Raw genomic sequence first — 20,752 nt, 5'->3', positions numbered from 1 at the left:
ACATTTCCTGGGCAATACTACAGACTGGAGAGAAGCCAGCCCCAGGCAACCATCTTCAGGGGTACAGCAATGTCGCTTATACCCTAGCAACAGCCTCCTGGTCCCCCAGCCCTCCAAGTCTCCTCACAGCTGCAAGAATAATCTTCCACTCTGTGTTGGATTGGATCCTGATACTCCCTGGTCTAAAATCTCACAGAGGCCTCTCTTTGCTCTCAAGATAATACAATCCAAGGCCCTGGCCCCGGCACACAAGTCCCCTTGCATGCGGGGGGACTTACACGTCCCCTCCCACCTCACTAACACCACATACCACTTTCTGCCACTGTGCTGACCAGCCTACCCCTCCCCCATGGGACCTGGCCCTGAACTCCTGGGCAGAGGAGGCCAGATACTGTCTGGAGGCAGCAAGGCTGACAGCAGCCACCAGTATCCTGGCCCTGGCATCTTCACCAGAACCCCAGCCCTGCTCCATGCACTAGAGAAGCTGGAATCATCCAATGGCCTCCCAAGACCCTGCAGCCCCCACCCCTTTGCTGCTCAGGGCCATGGCTCCTGCGATGCAGACTGACCCTCTCTGTCCACCCTAGTGAGAATTCCTGGGGGGAACTGCCCTCCAGTGCCTCTCCTGGTGCTTCAGTGTAAAAGGTCTTCTCTACCCCTTCCCCTCTTCCCACCAAACCCTTCTCATTCTTCTTATCTTAGAATCATTCTTTCAGGTTGGAAAGGTGTTGGCATTTAGATAATTAAGCTCTCTGGATTCTTAAACTTCTAAAACCACATATATGAAAATGGATAGATTCTACTTGCATGCCTCCAGCAACGGGAAGCTCACTACTTAACAAGGAGGCCCATTCCACTGTCAGAAAGCTTGGGCTATTACTGAGTTCTTTTAGCCTGTCTTCTTCCTTGCTCACAATCTCAAGCCTTCTCTTCATCAGACCAAATGGCCCAAATTTCTCCAGTCATGCTTCCTATGTAAGAATTTTCAGTTGGCTCTTCTGCACAAACTACTTTGTCTGCAAAGAAGGAGCTTGGCCCTGAGCACAGCCCTGTGAGGAGAGAGGCAGGGTGAGAGGAACAGAACCAGCTCAGAGGAGAATGGGACAGTCACCACCCTAGACTTCTGTTTATGCTTTCTGAGACCACACTGGTTCATGTGGCAGGGCTGGCACCTCCTAACTCATGCTCAGCTCCTTGCATGAGAAAATTGAACCCCCAGGTTGCATCGCCAGGAAACTATCCATCTCTAAGAGTCAGTGGGTAGCCTGTGCTGCAACTGGGGGTATCCCAGTGGCTGGGGCTCTGGAGCCAAGGACCTGGCTTATGATCTTGGCCCCACATTTACTGTGTGCCCTTAGCTAAGTCACCGTACTCATCTCACCAAACCTCAGCTGTTCTGTCTGCACAATGGGGATGATAGGAGTTGTGACTTGGTAATGAGGTGGGGTAAGTGACGGTCTTCTCAGAACAGAGCCAGGCACACCGTAAGCAATGAATACACAGTAGCTACAGCAATTACTACAGCAATCAATAAAACCCAATGCATTTATGAGCTCAGATAAGAGACAAGTTGGTGCAGGCCAAATTGGTGCAGGGTCAGTGAAGGCCTCACAGGGCAGGCAGGACTCCTCCAGGGCCTGGACAGGGTAGGTTTTAGAAACAGGCTGAAAGAATGTTCTAGGCAGGGAAACAGTGAGCAGCAGTTTAGAGTGTGAGCCACAAAATTAAGAAAGTAATAACTGTAGTACCTGTCACCAAACGTGCTCAGAGCCTCACCTGGGATTCACACGTTCATGCACATACACACGCACACACAGGCACACGCCAGTCCTGGGAGAGGCAGGGCCATGGGCAGCAGCCCCCTTGGACACAGAAGCGGCCCAGCCTGTGTGGGCAGTGAAGGGTCAGGCCTGGCCACAGCCCAAGCGTCTCGTGAGCAAGCAGAGGGACATGGGGATGGTGAAGGGGTGTGATGGGGATGAAGGTCTGGGGTTGGGGTTTCAAGTGGTGGGAAACCATGAGGGACTTTTATGGGAGGCGGGCTTCAAGAAGAAGGAGATCCAATGGTAGTCGCAGAAACAGGACAAGGCAAGAGGTCCCAGTGAAGGTTGCTTCCAAGGTGAGCAGAATAATCCAGGCCACAGATCCCAGGCTCTGGGACACACTGCCCTCAAAGCAGTCACACCTCACCCCTGCATTCCAGCCCTCTGCGGTTGGGGTGCCCTCCTGTTCCTCCACCCCACTGTACCTGACTTCCTTTCACTGCCCCCCATTTCAACCATTCAGGCCCCCCTGCAGCTCTCTGCCCACACCTGCGTTCCTCCCTTTGCACAGTCCTTTGCCTGTGCTGCTCCTTCGGCCTAGAATGTCTTCTCCAGCCAGCCATCTGCTATCGCCACAGGGCCGCATTCTGCCCTTCCCTCAAGGCACCTCCTCCAGGAAGCCTTCCCCTTTCTCAGCCTGGCCCACCTGTCTCCCCACCCCCTCCTCTCCTTCTCCCCTCCTCATGGTGGGATATAGATCCACAATGAAGGAAAACGAGTTCCCTGAAGAAAAAAAGCACGTCCTCTTTCTCCCCAGGGTACCCAGCCGTTTTTCTGCCTCATGGTCGAGGTTCAGGCCACCCCTGATGACCAAGCTCAATCATGCTCAGAAGCACAAACCAGCCCCTTCCCAGGAACAGGATGCCCACAGGAGAAGGCAATGCTAGAATCCTATTCGGCCTACCAGCCTGGAGAAGTGCCACCACTGAGAGGGCAAAGCAGCTGATGACAGCAGGAGGCATTTCTGGTGGCTATCTCTGTTAGACAAGGGACAGACCTTCTCCTGGTTTAACCCCCTGTGACCTTTGAACTTCCTGGGAGGTCAGCAGCACATCCCCTTCCCCAGCTGTCTCTCTGTCTCTGGCCCAATGGGAGGGAGGGCCCTGGCCCGTTCCATTTTGCACCCGTATTGATCTGTTGGCAGCAATGGGCTGGATAATTAGCCAGGAATTAGGGTTTCTATTACAGCCAGGAGGCTGCTCCAGCTGATTTATCACCTGAATAATTTACTGTGATTGAAAGGAAATTAAAATGAACTCCATTTGACAACTGTGAGCTTTTATGGGCTTTAGTGAAGGCTCAAAAGCCAGATTAATAGCCTGGTGTTGGTTAATAGTCTGCCGAGAGTAAATACGGCAGGCTGTGCTCCACGGCCTTCCTGTGGCGGCCGGAGGAGGGACCCGCTGCCACCAGGAGCGCTGCGCCGACGACAACGTCAATGGGAGTTTTACTGAAACAGATTCCACTGCTGGAAACATACACACACACACACGCACATACACGCGTGCGCACACACACACTCACCACCAGCAGCTTTATTTTCTTCTCTTCCTCCAACATGATTTTTACTCACTCCACGTGTAGGGAAAAGAGAATTGCTTTTTCAAAAACTATTTTGAAAAGGAAGTGTTTCACTGCTCCAGGAGTGGTCAACATTAACCCCTTCCACCCATGGCAAAGGGTTTACTACGTTTCCCTATAAAAGCCAGCAGCCTGGGCCCACCCACCCAGGTAGATCCTGGCGGGAAAAGCTGCAAGGTGGGGCAGGCTCCGAGCTAACAGCAGTAACTGTCAGGACCCCTGCCTGGCCCCAATGAGGAATGTTCTTCCCGTGGGGGACAGGGTGGGAGGATCTGGGAGGATGTGGCCTCTCCAAACCTATGGCAAGTTCTGAGAGTTCTGGAATGACAGGCAGACTCTGACTGCAATAGGCCAGGTCTGGAAATCAACCAGCCAGAAAACTGGCCCCTGGAATCATCCTGGACCTGGAGGCCCATGGAACCATCTTGCATGAGATGAAGACAGAAGACCCTGAGATGAGATTCCAGCTCTGCAGTTCAACAATCTCAGAAACTCCCTGAGTAAACAATCTGTGAAAAAAAAGTTCCAATCTGTATAATGGGGCTCCCAAATCGTGCCCAGCCTGTTTGGCAGGCATTTGCCTTGGGGGTCCAATGAGAGGATGGACGTGAACTGAACGCTATGGTGTATAGGTGAGGAGGATCGCTGTTGTCATGTTCGGCTTCAGTTGTTGCTGCTGTTCTTCTTGTTGTCATCATCAAAATCATGATTACTCCTACCACAGATACGGAAACTGAGGTCCAGAAAAACAGTGACTTGCTCAGCAGGGCAGAGCCAGGACTCAAATCAAGCTTCCCGACCCCAAGGCCAGTAAGTGCTCTTTCTTCTCCACCAAGCTGCTCAACGAAAGTGACAGCAAGGCCCCCATCCAGGGCACTAGGCCACACAGACACAAACTGAGACAGCTCGATCTGCTCAAAAATGGAAGAGAAAGCCAGCCTCCGTGGCCAGCACCTCAGGCCCCCTTCCTGTCACCACCGCCATGCCACGCTGCGGCTCACAGGCAAGGCCTGTGGAACATTCACCTCTCAGAGAGCTAGCATGAGGGGCCCAAGGAACCTGTACCCTTGACGCACATCCCTTCCCAGCCTGCGGCCCCTTGCTCGGGCGTCATTTGTCCTAAGTGATTGGGAATCGGGCGCGAGGGTATGTCATTCATAGTCCAGTGCCTGTGTGTGTGTGCAGGGCAGCCCCGCCGCCTCACCTTCCATCTCTCCTCATTAAGACACATTACAGGGAGGTGAAGCAGATTAACCAGAAAACACTGGGTCAGTCATTATCCCGCCACACAGTTCACCTGCAGTCACCGTCTCAGAGCGCACAGTCAGAGACAGGCCTGCAGGCGTGCCCGCTCATTCTGAAGGACACTGGAGATGCTGAGTCCTCACAGAGTTTGTAATCAGGTCTCCTCCCTATCAGACCCTATCTCTCCATGAGCCCATGGGACCTGTCCTTCAAGCCCCCCATCCAACACTGCCCCCTCAGTGCCATTGTCCATAATGCTCCCAACCCAGGTAACGTCCCCCTCTCTGGCTGACACCTCATAGGGCCCTCTGAACAGTCTCTCTTGTCCTGTGGGCTCTGAGTCCACAGCACACTGCCCTTGTGAGACTGGGCAGAGCTGATGAGCATCTGGCACTGTGCCTGGCTCTCAGCCCACGATCAGGGAAGAAGTTAGAGGAGTGGCACATGAGCAGGTGAGTGAGTGAATCAATGGGCGGCTTCCAGACCACTCAGGGATGAGGCCCTGCAGTCTGCATGGTCTTCCTGGGCACTCTGAGCTAAAGCAGCTATGGTACAGATTCTGAGTCTCCATGACAGTCATGTGAAACACAGAGGGAGTCTCGCACGAAGTGTCTGCGTTAATTAGGGGTTCTTAGAAACATTTGTGCTGCAGAAGCCAGGTGGAGTGCAGAGGCCTGGATCCCCTCTCTTCCCCACTCACTTGCTGGGTGACCTCAGACATGCCCTGTCCTCTCTCTGGGCCTCTAAAAAAACAAGAGGATTGAAATCTTGCCTCTGTGGTTCCTGTTACCCCTAAAATTACATGATCTTGTCAGCCATTAGAAGATAAACTTTCTGGCTGGGCGCGGTGGCTCACGCCTGTAATCCCAGCACTTTGGGAGGCCAAGGCGGGTGAATCACTAGGTCAGGAGATCGAGACCATCCTGGCTAACATGGTGAAACCCCACCTCTACTAAAAAATACAAAAAAACTAGCCAGGCATATGTGGCGGGCACCTGTTGTCCCAGCTACTCAGGAGGCTGAGGCGGGGGAATGGTGTGAACCTGGGAGGCGGAGCTTACAGTGAGCAGAGACTGTCTGGGTGACAGAGTGAGACTCCATCTCAAAAAAAAAAAGATAAACCTTCTGGCTGGGCGCAATGGCTCACGCCTATAATCCCAGCACTTTGGGAGGCCAAAGCGGGTGGATCACCTGAGGTCCGGAGTTCAAGACCAGCCTGGCCAACATGGTGAAACCCCGTCTCTACTAAAAACACAAAAAAATTAGCCGGGCGTGGTGGCGGGCACCTGTAGTCCCAGCTACTCAGGAGGCTGAGGCAGGAGAATCACTTGAACCTGGGAGGCGGAGGTTGTGGTGAGCTGGGATGACACCACTGCACTCCAGCCTGGGCAACAACAGCGAAACTCTATCTCAAAAAAAAAAAAAAAAAAAAAAAAAGAAGAAGATAAACTTTCTTCCACATTCTGGAGGGAAGGACAGGCCACATCCAGGAAGGTTCCCTGATCCAGTCCCCTCTCACTCTCTTCTCGCGTCGGAGAAAACGTGCCTTCTGCCCTCTCCCAGAAGGGCTCTGAGCAGAGCGGGGAGGGTGCTTGTGATGGAAACATATTCTCCTCCCTGAAGCCCAGGATCTAGAGTGTGTGGGGGTGGCTATGCCCAGCACCATAACCGTGTCCTACCCAGCAGAGGCATCACTCGACTTGCAGGAGAAAGACTAACATCCTCACCCCAGTCTACAAGACCAGGCCCACCTCCCCAGCACCACCCCCCGCTCATCCCTGAGCCACAGCCACACCCGCTCTCTCCGTTCCTCATTCCTGCCGCCTCCCTCTCAACTCAGGGCCTTTGCACTTGCTGTCCCCTCTGCCAGGCACTTTCCCTCCACCCCCACACCCCTTCTCCTTGCTCCCTTCATGCTCAGCATAAATACCTTTCTCCCAGGAGGCCACTGTGGCTCAGCCTTTCCTTTAGGCTCTCAGAGAACCTCAGACACCTCCTCCTCAGCACCAAGCACACCAGTAACCCATGACCCTTCAGGAAATTCTTTTATTGGGATTCTTCTGCAAGTCTGTTAGCTCCCTGAGGGGAAGTCCAAGCCCATCTTGTTCACTGATGTGACCCAGTGCATGGCTCCATGGCTTGTACAAAGTAGACACTCATCGTATTTGTTATGTGAATGCATGTCTTGCAGGATGGCCTTAGGTAAGTTGCTCTGCTTCTCTGGACCTTGGTTTAACCCTCTGAAAACAAAGTGGCTAGAAGGTCTGCAAGAGCTCTCACAGAAACTGCTCGGACACAGACAGACTGTCACAGACAGGTGGCCCCAGAGGCCCTGCTCTTCCCTCACCACCCACGGTTCTCTCCAGCACCTCGCCTCTCCATGGGAGCTGTGCAGGGAGCCTACACTATTTGGAATGACTTTTTGGAGAAAATTCAGAAGCATCCTCTAATTAGCATTTAGTGGAAGCTCAGTGCCCCCAGTTCTCACCACTAGTACCAGCGAGGAAAGTGCTGGGGAAAGTTATTGTCTGTGGGGTCTCTCTGGTTGGCCCACCAGGTGGGAGCGCTTGGCGGTCCAGAGCCATGTCTAGCCTGCAAGGTTACCTGTCAAGCCCCTGGCACACACTGGGTGTCAGGAAATAGTCTTATGAATTGAATCTGGTACTCCAGGGACGTTAGTTAGGCCTCAGGAGCCTCTCACTGGGCCGAGCCTCGTGATCCCATCTCTATAGTCACAGGTAGTGACTACTCCGCCCAGGGTATAGCAGACAGCCAGTCAGCCAGGGCTGGCCCTCCTGCTTTCTCCCTCTCTTGCAAATAACCCAGGTGGGAGTTTGTGCAATGAGACATTTCTTTATCTCCAGACTCTTGGATTCAGTTACTAAAAGCATGACAGGGTAACCCGGTGAGAGGGCAGACAGTGGGATACCCGCCTGCTCCGTCATTCCATTGTTCATGGCCAGTGAGCCCCCAGGCCACGTGCTGGTTACATATTTCCACCATCACCCTGACTGACAAGATAATGACCCAAGACCACCTTAAGTGTCCCGGAAGATCTTCTATCCAGAGAGTCCTTGGAAAGGACACGAGAGCAGCCAGAGAAGTCACCCACCCCCCGGCTGGCCAGCGACTGGAGCCCCAGACAAGCCCTCCCGGCCTTGTGGGATGTAGTGACTGCCCAAGTTTGGCCAAGAACACTGAAGAGACCTCTCTGAGAAGAACCTGGTGTGCCCTCACCCACACCCCCCTGCCAGATGACTCTGCCTTCAGGAAAGTGGCTGGGCCGGTGTGGCAGTGGTAGGTGTGGCGGGCATGCATCACGGGGCGTACCTGTTCAGGCTTGATGGGCTCTGTGGTGGTGAAGATGTCTGAGTAGTGCTGCCTCTCAAACACGCGGTCCAGCACCTCCAGCTGCTGCTGTGTGAACAAGTCTCCCCGCATCTGCTTCCGGAGGAAATCTCTGCCTGGAAGTGAGTGGCCATTCGGCACCGGAGACTCCTGAATACCTTTGATGAGCAGGAGAGAGGAAGGGTGAATGGAGGTTATACATGTTGCTGAAGAAAGACAGGTCAGGCCGGGCGCGGTGGCTCAAGCCTGTAATCCCAGCACTTTGGGAGGCCGAGACGGGCGGATCACGAGGTCAGGAGATCGAGACCATCCTGGCTAACATGGTGAAACCCCACCTCTACTAAAAAAAAAAAAATACAAAACACTAGCCGGGCGAGGTGGCGGGCGCCTGTAGTCCCAGCTACTTGGGAGGCTGAGGCAGGAGAATGGCGGAAACCCGGGAGGCGGAGCTTGCAGTGAGCTGAGATCCGGCCACTGCACTCCAGCCAGCCTGGGCGACAGAGCGAGACTCCGTCTCAAAAAAAAAAAAAAAAAAAAAAAAAAAAAAAAAAAAAAAAAAGAAAGACAGGTCAGACCCTGAGACTACGAAGAGGACCTAACCCCAACTCCCTCCCTGACCAGAGAAGACACCGGCAGGTAAGGCACCGCCTTGGCCAAGGTCACCTGCTTGGTAAGTGCAGGGCCAGCCTCCCGAAGCCATGTGCCAGGGACTGTGCAAAGTCCTTTTGACATGCATCATCTCATCTAATCCTCATGATGACCCTCAAAGTAGGTTATTCTCCCCACTTTGCAGATGAGAAGATTGAGACCTAGAGAGATTTATTGGTTTGCCTGAGAATTCGAGCTTGGGTTGACCCGCAGGCCTAGTCATCAGGTGCTCCCGCCCCTCCTGTCCTAAAGACACTCCTGGGAGGTACAGTTTTCCCCAGAGTTGAGGTCCTTACCCTGGACATTTGCTACCACATCATGTGATCGGTCAGTGAAACACTGTGCCAGGAAGACTGTAGGAAAACGGGACTCTCATACAATTCTGGTGGAAGTGGTAACAACACCTGTGCTAGACAAGTCGACAAATCTGTCAAAACCATAAATGCACTTTCCCTTCAATATAGCGATTGCACTTCTGGGAATTTATTTTACAGCTCAACTTACACATGTGAGAAGTGATGTATGTACAAGGTTCTTGTAGCAAAAGACTGGAAACAACCCAAGAGTTTATTTGGGGGCGGGGGCTGGTTAACGCAGCCAGGCATACTTGCATAATGGAAAACTGTGCAGCCGCAGAAAGGAATGAGGCTTCCTTCTGTGAATTGATATGAAAAGATCTTCAAGATACATTGTTATGTTAAAAAATAAAAAACAAGGTACAGCACAGCATGTATAATGTACAACCTTTTGTGTAAAAAGGAAGAAAATAAGACTATGTGCAATATGGATCTCTCCAAAGGATATATGAGAGACATTTACAGTGGTTGCTCATTCAGGGAGGTAGGAAGTGGTGAGTGGAGGTGAGGGGGAGAGACTTTTCACGGCATGTTTTTCTTTGGTTTGGTTTGGCTTCAGAAGTTTAAATGTACTGCCTATTACAAAATGTAAATTAAGTAAGTATAAGATTAAATTCCCTCTGTGTTCTGTATTGTTAGCTATTCACACTGTAACAGTCTCCGGTGATGATGCTTACATGTCAAAAGAAATATTATGAATTATCAATAAAGAAACAAATGCGATGAAATATCTTCTGTTGAGTCTCAAGCTGGAACTGTTCAAAATAAAATCAAGCACAGAGGGCAAATGTTTCCAGCGAGCAAATGGCCTCACGGGGTACATCATTCCCCAGGCTCTCTGGAACCACATTGCTCACACAAGGCTGACCAGAGGCTTTTTGAAACCCAGGCCCAGAGGTGAGGCATCTGGGACATCTTCCTGCAGTCAGGAAGCCCTGGGGAAAACCAGCATGGGTCTGCTCTCATGCTAAAAGGTGCCCTTACTCAAGGCCTTGTCTGACCCCCGCTCCCACCAGCACACTCCTGCCCTAGACTGGACTTCATCCGTCATGGCCAGCTCCCATTCATGTGAGGAATGAGGCCAGACTAAGGAGCATGAAGCAGTGGGATGTGGTGTCACCAAGACTCAGCCAAAAGTCAGTGCTTCAACTGTACTTATCTGGAGACAACTGCAATGCAGGGCTGACATCTGAACAAAGATAGCAGCTTTGTGTTTTGGCCTTTCAGATCCCCTGTAGAAGCCAACAGGCTCAGAGGACCCAGCATCCTCTATAGGAAAGGCCTTCAGAGGCAGCTCACGAGCCCTCTGAGAAAATGGATTCCCCACTAATTTTGACCCAAGAGGATACTGTAGGCTGGGCCACAGCCTGAGTCACCAGATGCTCCCACATGTGGGCCAAGGCAGAAGTTGGTCTCTCTGACCAACGTTCCCCAGCCTGAAGCCTAGGCCCCTCCTCTAGCAGCCCGTAACCCTGGCCTTCCACAAGGCAGGTGCCTGCTCCTGCCCAGAGGACATCATCCTCAGAGACCCTTCTCCCATCATGGCCCATCCCCACAGGGACCATTCCCACAAGGTCACCAAGACTAGCAGGTACGGGAGCTCATGGCCCAGTCTGTCTGCCCTACAGTGTTCTTCCATTGGTCAGCACCCACCAAATGATCCTTTTCTCAAAGGTTCTCTGCACACACATGCACAGGCACACGCACACCAGGAAAGACGGCTCAGTTTTTCCTACTCAGCTGTGGCTCTGCCCAGTCATCCTGGTCCCAGTCACTCCTGCGAAAGCATGATGTTGGCCTTGGTCCCCAGTGCACCCCCAAGTTCCTCCCTGTCAGAAGGGGCACATCACTTTCAAAAAGCTTCTCCCTCCACCAGCTTTGGTTATACTTCCCAGCCCCAACCCTGCCAGCCAGGCCCAAAACTCTTAGCGACGCCTCCTTCCTGTCAGCCATCTCCTAACGACTCCTGCCGAGGCCTGGCTCTGTCCCCAGCAGGGCAGTGCCCAGCTTCTCCGGCCCACCCAGGCTGCTCCATCACACCCCCTCAACTCTGCCCCTCTAGGGGGCCTCTCCCAGCCAGCCAGGCCATCCTCCCAGAGACATCCTCAGGCTTGATCCCTTTCCCACAGGACTCATGGGCCAGGCTCTTTCCACAGCTCAGAGCCCAAACTCAGAGGGAATGGATCCACTGAGGGCCCCTGCGGGCAAGGTCACTGTCTGGTCACCCAGTAGAGCCCAGCACAGAGTAAAGGCTCAGGGCACACAGGCCCTCAAGCGTACACACAGCGGGTGTTAGGAGACCCTCCCCCGAGGACACCACACAGCCTCTGAGCACAGGCAGCCTTGCTGGACCCGCGCTCCTCTCTGCAGAGTCTCCCCAGAAGCGAACTGGCTGCATCCTGCTCTGTTTCTTTGAGAGTCAGCCACAGCCCCTGTCAACTGAGCCTGTAAGGATATCCAGGCTGCCAGGCACAGTGGCTCATGCTTGTCATTCCAGCACCTGGGAGGCTGAGGCAGGTAGACTTTCCTGGAAGGGCTGTGAGCTGGGCAGAGCCCACCTCTCTGGGCACTCACCCTGTCCCACGATTGCCCTCACCACTCTCGCCCCACCAGCACCTCGCTTGCTTCCTTTACTAGGGAAATAAAGGCAATAGTGTCTGTCATTTCCTTAAGAAGGCTTCGGACACTCCAAAACACATAGTCAGTTATTCATTGGTTTAACGAATATTGATAAAATATTTACTCTGTATCAGGTAATATTTTTTAAGTAAATACATTTTAAAAATAAACAAAAACAGGGGATACAGTGATGACCAGGACAAACCTCTCTCTCTACAATCTAGAGAGGGCAGCCCGCTTTAGTCAAGTAATCACACGAATAAACATAGGATTACAAACAACTGTGACTGATGCTAGGGTGAAAAGAGAGCATAAAAACATATCTATGTGACCATGTGTAATGGGGAGGGGAGTGGCCTCCTGTGAGAGGAGTCAGGGAAGTCTCCAAGAGGAATTGCATGGAACAGTGAGGAGTGACCAGGGAAAGGGGGTGGGGCAGAGAGGGTGCCAGACCGGGGAGACAAAGGGCCGGTACAAAGGCCCTGAGAGAAGGGGGTGAAAGGAACAGAGGGAGAGAGGGAAGAGGTCCCAGGAGAATCTGGAGAGGCTGGGAGGGATCGAGCCAGACAACCCCAGAGGCCAGAGAGAGGATCTGAGCCTTGCTGCAGGAGTCTTGAGGAGCTACTGGAAGTGCTGAGGAAGCATGTGCCCTCCACATTTCTCAGTCCCAGGGCCCAAATCGCTCGTTCCTTTAGGTCAGAGCATGCTTTCTAAACTCAGCTCCCAAGCCTCCTCTTTTGCTACTAGGGGCCGGCGGAAGTAGGAGCTTGCATTTGTGGGTGTTTAAAGGTGATACGCTGATTGGCCTGTTGAGCCGCAGGTGATCCACTGTGCCCATATGGAATGGAAACCATCTCCCAGGGACACAGGCATTGTTTTTCAGACAGACACAGCCAGAAGGCACACGTGTCTCCTCCTCCAGGATTCCTTCCTTCATGCCCCAGCCGGTCCTCCAGCTCCCGTTCTTAGGGCTCTGACCACTTTCTCCCTTACCTTAGAAACCACGTCCCCTGGACCCTTCACTCCCACACTGTGCTATGAGCTACCTTCGGGGGAAAGGTGGGAGGTAATTCATCTCTCTCTCCTCCAAAGCGAATATCTGTGGAATAAATGAACGAATTGGTACTACCTGTGACTAGTGTGACATGCACCATCACTCTGCATGTCTGATCTGAAAATGTCAGGATCCCTCCATCTGACCTCACTCATTCATCATTCTTCCTTCCACCAAGCTTAGTGAGTGCTAATGCCAGGGACACAGTGATGGGCAAAAGCTGACCCAGCCATCGTCCTCATGGAGTTATGTCCAGAGGAGGTGGCAAACAGTAATTGAAAATAATCGGACCAGTAAAGGTGCAAGTATCAACCAAGGTAAGTACTCTGAAGGAAAAAGCACATGGTCCTAAGAGGTCAGGGACCCTCTGTCCTGCCTCTGGTGTGGCACACAGTGGGTCCTCAGTGAGAATGAACCAACAAACAGATTATATGCTCAGAGACAGCTGCAAAAATGAATACCCCAAATCAGCCCCTGCACAAGGGCAGGTCTGAACCTCCAGGCCTCCGGTGTAAGCTTCCGTAGCATTTCTCATCTGCACCGTGAAGATGCTGTCTGACTTAATTGGAGAATGTGGTCTTGGAGGCAGGCTACAGAAATGCTCAGACCCATTTTATTCCAGGGAGAAAAGTCTGAACTCACAATGTGAATGGTATGCTTAAATATATGGACAGACATGGGCGAAAGTACAAAGGTATACAGGGGGCATGGTATCTTTAAATCTTTTTTTTCTACTCCAAATCAAATAATATGTAATAGACCCAGTGCTGGGCTTAGTCAACCATGGCTCGTAGAATTAACATTCTGGAAGCTAGCTTCAGGGGAGCAAGGGGCAGGAAGCCCCGTCTCAGGGAGCAAAGAAATGCTGGCTTTAAATTTCAGGTTAAACCAATGTTATTCACAACCCAGCTTTGAAGCTAAAAGCTTTACACAATCGGGTCTGGTCACGCAAAAAGGGAGGAAGCAAAATAGCCTCAGATTCCCATCTGTCAAGAGAAAGCTGTCTCTTGTGTGTCTTAAAAGATCATAAACCCATTCCATTTTCTTCAGACCACAGCAGATTCAGGGGTTTTGCATTTTTCTTGGAGGGTTCTGGTTTGTTTCTTTAAAAATTATCATGCACCTTATGTCTGTAGACACTCACTGGGAGGAAAAATATAAAAACAAACATGAATCTCTGAAATCCCTTCTAGCATCATGGCTTTTGGAATGTAACCCCATCTGGAGGCTGTAGAGCCCCAGGAAAGGAGGCTAGAGCCACCAGGTCAGCCTCTAGCCTTTCTCAGAGTCCAGTTCCTCTCCACAACCCAGGCCTAGGCCAGAGCCCTTATACAGCTTCCTTCATCCTCACAGCTGCTCCTTAGCATGGCAGGGCAGTAGCAGGGCCCAGTGGGAAAAGGGTTGGGAGCCAGCAGTCCTGGCTTCTAGCCCCAGCTCTGCCCTTACTTGCTGTGTGGGCCCAGGCAAATTCCTCTCCCTCTGAGCCTCAGAGGCACCGATAGTAAGCTAAGGTAGCTGAGTTGATCATTTCTAACCGCTTTCTCCACCAAAATCCACCCGGATTTTGTCTGCTAAGTAGTATTAAATGACCATTGACTTATTTTCCCATTTTGGTTGTTGTGCAGTCTTTATAGGGGACTCCCTGGCTATAATCCATCCCACCCCTAAGAGACTGCCTGAGCCAACCAAGAGGATCACATTCTCTTGAATGAGCACTCATGTGATGAGAGGCCTGTTGGTTGGGGGCAGTGGGAGTGCTGGGGGAAAGTCAGAGACAGGAATAACTCTCTTTTTTCTTCACAGGGATATATTTACTCTTAAATTGTTTGAAACTATGAAAATAGACTGGGCGCGGTGGCTCATGCCTGTCATCCCAGCACTTTGGGAGGCCGAGGCAGGTGAATCACTTGAGGTCAGGAGTTCGAGACCAGCCTGGCCAACATGGTGAAACCCCCACTCTACTAAAAATACAAAAATTAGCCGGGCGTGGTAGTGGGCGCCCCTAATCTCAGCTACTCAGGAGGCTAAGGCACGAGAATCTCTTGAACCCAGGAGATGGAGTTTGCAGTGAGCCAAGATTGCACCATTGCACTCCAGCCTGGGCAATAGAGCAAGATTCAGTCTCAAAAAAAAAGGAAAGAAAGAAAGAAAAGAAAATAAAAGAAGAAACTGTGAGAATAACTCCCAGATCCCATTCCTGTTTTATGCACTACAACAGCCCCACCTTACCCCAGGGTCCAGGGCTGTCTCTAGATGAGCCCAGTTTGCTGCTTGTAACCACAGGCCTCTGGCACTGCCTGTACTCCTAGACTTGCCTCCCTTGTGAGGATGCAGGACAGAGCAGGTCCTGATGGGTCATCTGCAACAGGAGTACAGAGCTGGGGTGACTGGCAAGATGAACTGATGTGACTTGGGGCATTTTTCCAGTTTGGGTCAAGTGAGCCCAAAGAGCTTGGAGTTGGCATCTTCAGGTGGCTGCAATGGCTAATTCTCAAAACAACCTATAAAGCAGAGATCCATCAAATTCAGACCATGCTGATTTATAACTTAAATAATTATTTCAGGCTGAGAGCAGTGGTTCCTGCCTATAATCCCAGCACTTTGGGAAGCCAAGGTGGGAGGATCATTTGAGGCCAGGAGTTCAAGACCAGCCTTGGCAACATGGTGAGATCCCCATCTCTACAAAAAAATAAAAATAAGAAATGGCTGGGTGTGGTGGCTCATGCCTGTAATCCCAGCACTTTGGGAGGCCAAAGCGGGCAGATCACCTGAGGTCAGGAGTTCAAGACCAGCCTGGCCAACATGGTAAAACCCTGTCTCTACTAAAAATACAAAAATTAGCCATGTGTGGTGGTGCAGCTACTCGGGAGGCTGAGGCAAGAGAATCACTTGAACCCAGGAGACAGAGGTTTTCGTGAGCCAGGATCATGCCATTGCACTCCAGCCTGGGCAACACAGTAAGATTCTGTCTCAAAAATAACAATAATAATAAAATTAAGAAGTTAGCCAGGGTGTGGTGGTGCAGGCCTGTAGTCCCAGCTACTTGAGAGGCTGAGGCAAGAGGATTGCTAGAGCCCAGGAGTTTTTTTTTTTTTTTTTTTTGAGACGGAGTCTCGCTCTGTTGCCCAGGCTGGAGTGCAGTGGCGCGATCTCGGCTCACTGCAAGCTCCGCCTCCCGGGTTCACGCCATTCTCCTGCCTCAGCCTCCCGAGTAGCTGGGACTACAGGCGCCCACAACCGCGCCCGGCTAATATTTTGTATTTTTAGTAGAGACGGGGTTTCACCGTGGTCTCGATCTCCTGACCTTGTGATCCGCCCGCCTCAGCCTCCCAAAGTGCTGGGATTACAGGCGTGAGCCACCGCGCCCGGCCGAGCCCAGGAGTTTAAGGCTTCAGTGAGCTATGGTGGCACCACTGCACGTTAGCCTGTGTGACAGAACGAGACTCTGTCTCTTAAAACAAAAATGATAATAATTTTTTAAAAGGGATAGGAAGCCAGGGGATTTGTTCTGGGACTATGTTAGCAAAACTCTTTGTGCAAGATTGGGAGAGCATCGTCTGTCAATAGCAAAGAATGAAGTGGGGCTGACAGAGATAACAGGGTTGCAAAGCTCCCCACACCCCCTGTTCTCACCCCAGAGAGAGCACTGTTCAGTGCCAGGCACTGAGCCAAGTTATTTGTGCATTCTTCAGTTTCTTTGACCCTCAGAACATCTCTATGAAGTATGTATTCTTATTCCATTTTACAGATGAGAAAACTGAGGCTCAGAGAGCTTGAGTCACTGAGGTCACTCAGCTCAAAGTGGCAATGCTGGGATTTGTACGTAGGTCTCTTATCTGCAGATCCAGCACTCGGGACACCTCCCTTTATTCTTCCTGTCAGCTGCTAAGACGAAAGCCCTCAGTCCCCTCATCTGTAAACTGAAAGTAACAGTATGCAGGACAACTCGTGGGGCTTTTGTGAGGATTAAATGAGATAATCTCCATGACACTTTAACACGGCGCCTGGCACAGAGTTTAGTGTCCAAATAATGCTAGCTGCTGTCACCCTCATTTTCATCAAGAAAACCCTTTCAAGGCTCCCTGGGGACAAAGCCTGAGCCCCTGAGGCCTCGACGACCTGCCCCTCTAGTCAGGGTCACCCCCCACTTCACCCCAGAAAGCCACCCCAGCAGGCCGTTTGTCAGCCCTCATGTGTCCCTTCACCACTGCTCCCCAGTGCCCCCAGACATTCTGCACCCTCTGCTGGCATGCCCTTCCCTCCTGCCCAGCAAGACTCAGTCTAAAAACTGCCTCCTCTCTGAAGCCTGCCTCCAAATCCAAAGGCTGAATTCACCACCCTTTCTTCTGGGTCTCCTCAGCATGTTCCACAGGCCACCATTATGGCCTGGATTTTACTCTTCACAAACCATCCTGTGAACTCAGTCCTCCTGGAATCTCCACTTTACAGTTAAGGAAGCTGGCACAGAGAGATGAAGTAATTTGCCCAAGATAACACAGCAGAGCATTCGCACAGCTCCTACATGCACTAAAGTGAAGTTGAGCACTGTGGCAGACCCGGTACAGAACAGTGGGGAAGCCTGGGCACTCCGAACTCATGTAGGTCCAGGTTCAAATCCCAGCACTCTGTCTCTCACAAGCCCATGATATTTGAGCAACTTCTTTAACTGCTCTAATCCTCAATTTTCTTATCTGTAGAATGGAATCATAATAGTGTCTGGAGTTGATGAGAGAATTTAATGAGAATACATGTAAAATACTTAGCATAACTCAATAGTATGCCCTCAATAAACATGAGCTGTTTCTAGAATTAGTATTTTTTTCCCTGCTAAAGTATGAGTTGAGGGCAGCGCCCCTGTCTCATTTACCTCAAGCATAGGAGATGCTAATCAATGTTTGTTGACTGAATGATTAAGCTAGAAAGGCTTGTATGGCTCCGAAGTCAGCACTAGGACAGTGGCTGGCATCATCGGAGAACTCAGGAGTGACCTCTATTATATCAGTGATCTCAGAGGAGGAAAAAGTGAAACAACTAAGAGTTTATGTCCCACCTACTTCTAAGACAGATTTGAGGCTGTTCATAAAATTTTGAACTAGAGTGGATGATAAACTACTAAAACTCAGTTGAGCTCTAAGCTCCCTGGCAGCATATACCAAAAGGAAAATGCAGCAAGTCATATATTGCTCAGAGTCCAACAACAACAACAAAATGCTGTTCACAGACTCAAGCTCAAACTCATTACAGAGCTTCAATTCTCTGCATGGTGCTGTTTGGGGTGCTTACAGTGACCTGGAGATGACTAACAACAGGGAGGGGGGTCCTGGAGGAGGGACAATAAGAGTCAGGACTGGGAAACAAGATGCCAAGCTAAGAGATGGGATTCCAGGTAGAGGTAATCAAGTTAAGTTGGCAAATGCTTCTAGGACATCTACTATGAGCCAGGCCCCATGCTGGGGATGAGGGTGGCTGGGCTGGAAATGTCCCTTGGTGGCCCGGAACAAAAATCAATGTTCTGAGTCATTTTCTAAATCCTGTCCTAAACTGGGGCTGCAGACTGAGAAAAATCAAGGTGGCATGGAGAAAGATTCCATTGAAACTACCATTATTCAGCCATTAGTTTCACTCAATCTTTCTTCTCGGAGAAGGAAAACGCGAAATTGTAAAATTGCCAAATACGTTCAGGTTTGACCAGAGTGAATCTGATTGTGCTGGGTGTTACCCAATGAGTCACAGGCTGTCAGTGTGGGAAAGGCCCCAAGGGCTGGTGATTCCACATTTGAGGATGGCAAAGGGGAGGCCAGACAGCAAAGGGATCTGTCAGGGGCCAGACAGCAGATTCAAGGTAAGCTTGGATATGAGGCTTCTGACTCCTGCCTCAAGCATCCTGGATCTGTTGATCCCTGAGCAACATACAAGTATCTGGCCCTGGGTTTCCCACCAGAACTACAGAGAGCTTCAAGTCTTAGCCCCCTTCTCCTAGTGGAGGACGAAGACAAGTGAATAATTGCAATGTAGTACGATAAGTGCTAGGAGCCTAAGAAGCAGACATAGCCCTAGGAGCCTAATGGAAGTGGCCAGACCCTATTCAGAGCTCACTCTGCGAGACACTGTTCTAAGCACCTTCCCTATTGGATCCTCACGAAAACCCTAAGATGTCAAGTCTGTTATTGCTTCCTCCCATTTTACAGATGAGGAAACTGAGGCAGAGGGTTAAACAACTTGCCTAGTCACAGGATCCAAAGATTGGGGGATAGGGGGAAGGAAGGAAAAAAAAGAGTAACTTGCCCAAGATCACACAGCTAAGAAGTAGAGAAGCTAGGGTCCGAACTCAAGCAGTCTGGTTCCAGAGTCTGCTCCACACTCACTCACTCCACTTAATCCAGACTAAGGGCAAGTGTAGCCCAAGAACGGTCCCCTGGAAAAGATGTAGCCTGAGTCTTTTTTGGGGGCTTTTTTTTTTGAGACAGAGTCTCACCCTGTTGTCCAGTCTGGATGTGCAACGGCACCATCTTGGCTCACTGCAACCTCTGCCTCCCAGGTTCAAGCGATTCTCCTGCCTCAGCCTCCCAAGTAGCTGGGACTACAGGTATGCACCACCACACCTGACTAATTTTTTGCATTTTAAGTAGAGACCGAGTTTCACCATGTTGGCCAGACTGGCCTCTCAAAGTGCTGGGATTACAGGCATGAACTACTGCGTCCAGGCTTACCCTGAGTCTTAAGGATGGAGTTAGCCAAAGAAATGCCCAGGGAAGAGAAATTGCATTCCAACCAGAGGGAACAGCATCTGCGACAGCCTGGAGGCACAGAAAGCATGGTGCAGGGGAACGGCTATAATTCAGCATGATTAGAATTCAGGAGTTGCAGGAGGGGAAAGGGGGTGAAGTGTGAGAGGCTCTTCCCTCTCTGTCGAGCTGTTCAGCATCACTATCCATTATCCAGAACCTAATATACACTCTGATATACAAACAGTGCAAATACATTATTGAAGCTTTCATGGTGTTGGTATGAAGAGATGGGATTTCTTTGTGCTAAAATGAATCAAGACGACCTCAAAGAAGAGGCAGAAAGGAAGAAATACCTGATGCATTGCCACAGGGCAAGTCTGTTCTCTCTAATCCATACTGTCCAAGTCCATTACCTCGTACAGTAGTCCCTAATTACCCCACCTTACAGAGGGATATGCACACTAATTAGAAAGGATGTTAACCGCCATAGTGAAAATATTCTGAAGCAAATGAAATATTACTGGGAGCAAAAGGGTGATTTGTTTCTGTGAATTGTGCTTTTAAATGAGATCAAAGAATGCGAAAGGCTTCATTTTAATTATACCTGGAAGGACTTCTGCATACATCCCGTTTATGGCCTTCATGCACACAGCAGTCTGTCTCCCATCCCCCACTGCATAGAAACAAATAAATAAATAAAAGCGCTTAAAAATCATATTTACTCTGATATCTTTGCATTACCCCCATTTGAGTTTTTAAATTACTGTCTGTATTTTTTTTTCCCAAGGATGATATAACTAAAAAGAAGGTTCGTATTTGAAGTGTATCTATCTGATCATTGCACAAATGTTTTCAGGAGAAATCACTATATTTCTCCAAGATGGGTATGGGTTTTGTCATAGATCAAAGTGAGAGGGAGAAAAAAAAAGATAAATCATCAGAGATCCAAAAATACTTTTCATTTGGAGAAGATATCAGGCCATTTCGATGGGGCTGATGGAGTCCCTGTTCTGTCTCCATTACCTGTAGCAGGCAGCCCCAGCCAGGAGCCAACTACCAAGATTATATTCCCCATAAGATGGTCCCCGATATCTATATATATATATATGATCTTCAACCTCTATTGATAGACCAATTTCACAAGCAAAGACTGGTGAAATGAAGCTGAAATGAACATCATGCTTTAACTCATTGAACCTATCAGGCCTGAGTTAATCTGACTGTCCACTGTCTCTGATAGAATTCAATTGATCAATCATGTTTCGGTGATAGTACCATTTCACTGGCTTATTGCTTCTTCATTTCAGAGCTTGACCTGTTAGATGTACTCGGACTGGCTTGACTCCTCTT

The 20,752-nt window shown here is 50.4% G+C and overlaps 1 protein-coding gene across 2 annotated transcripts in view; it reads right to left on the bottom strand.

The window, feature by feature from the left end:
- Positions 1-20,752, bottom strand: part of PAX5 (paired box 5) — a 201,354-nt gene that overhangs the window by 125,030 nt on the left and 55,572 nt on the right. For both annotated transcript variants that reach the window (XM_050762196.1, XM_050762197.1), the window contains exon 6: positions 7,980-8,155. In XM_050762196.1, the coding sequence (XP_050618153.1) occupies positions 7,980-8,155 (176 nt within the window). The remainder of the gene's footprint in view (positions 1-7,979; positions 8,156-20,752) is intronic.

This window comes from Macaca thibetana, chromosome 15 (assembly GCF_024542745.1).
Source record: "Macaca thibetana thibetana isolate TM-01 chromosome 15, ASM2454274v1, whole genome shotgun sequence".
Classification (NCBI taxonomy): domain Eukaryota; kingdom Metazoa; phylum Chordata; class Mammalia; order Primates; family Cercopithecidae; genus Macaca; species Macaca thibetana.
The sequence above is the reverse complement of the archived record's forward strand: the minus strand, read 5'-3'. Positions and strand labels throughout refer to the sequence as shown.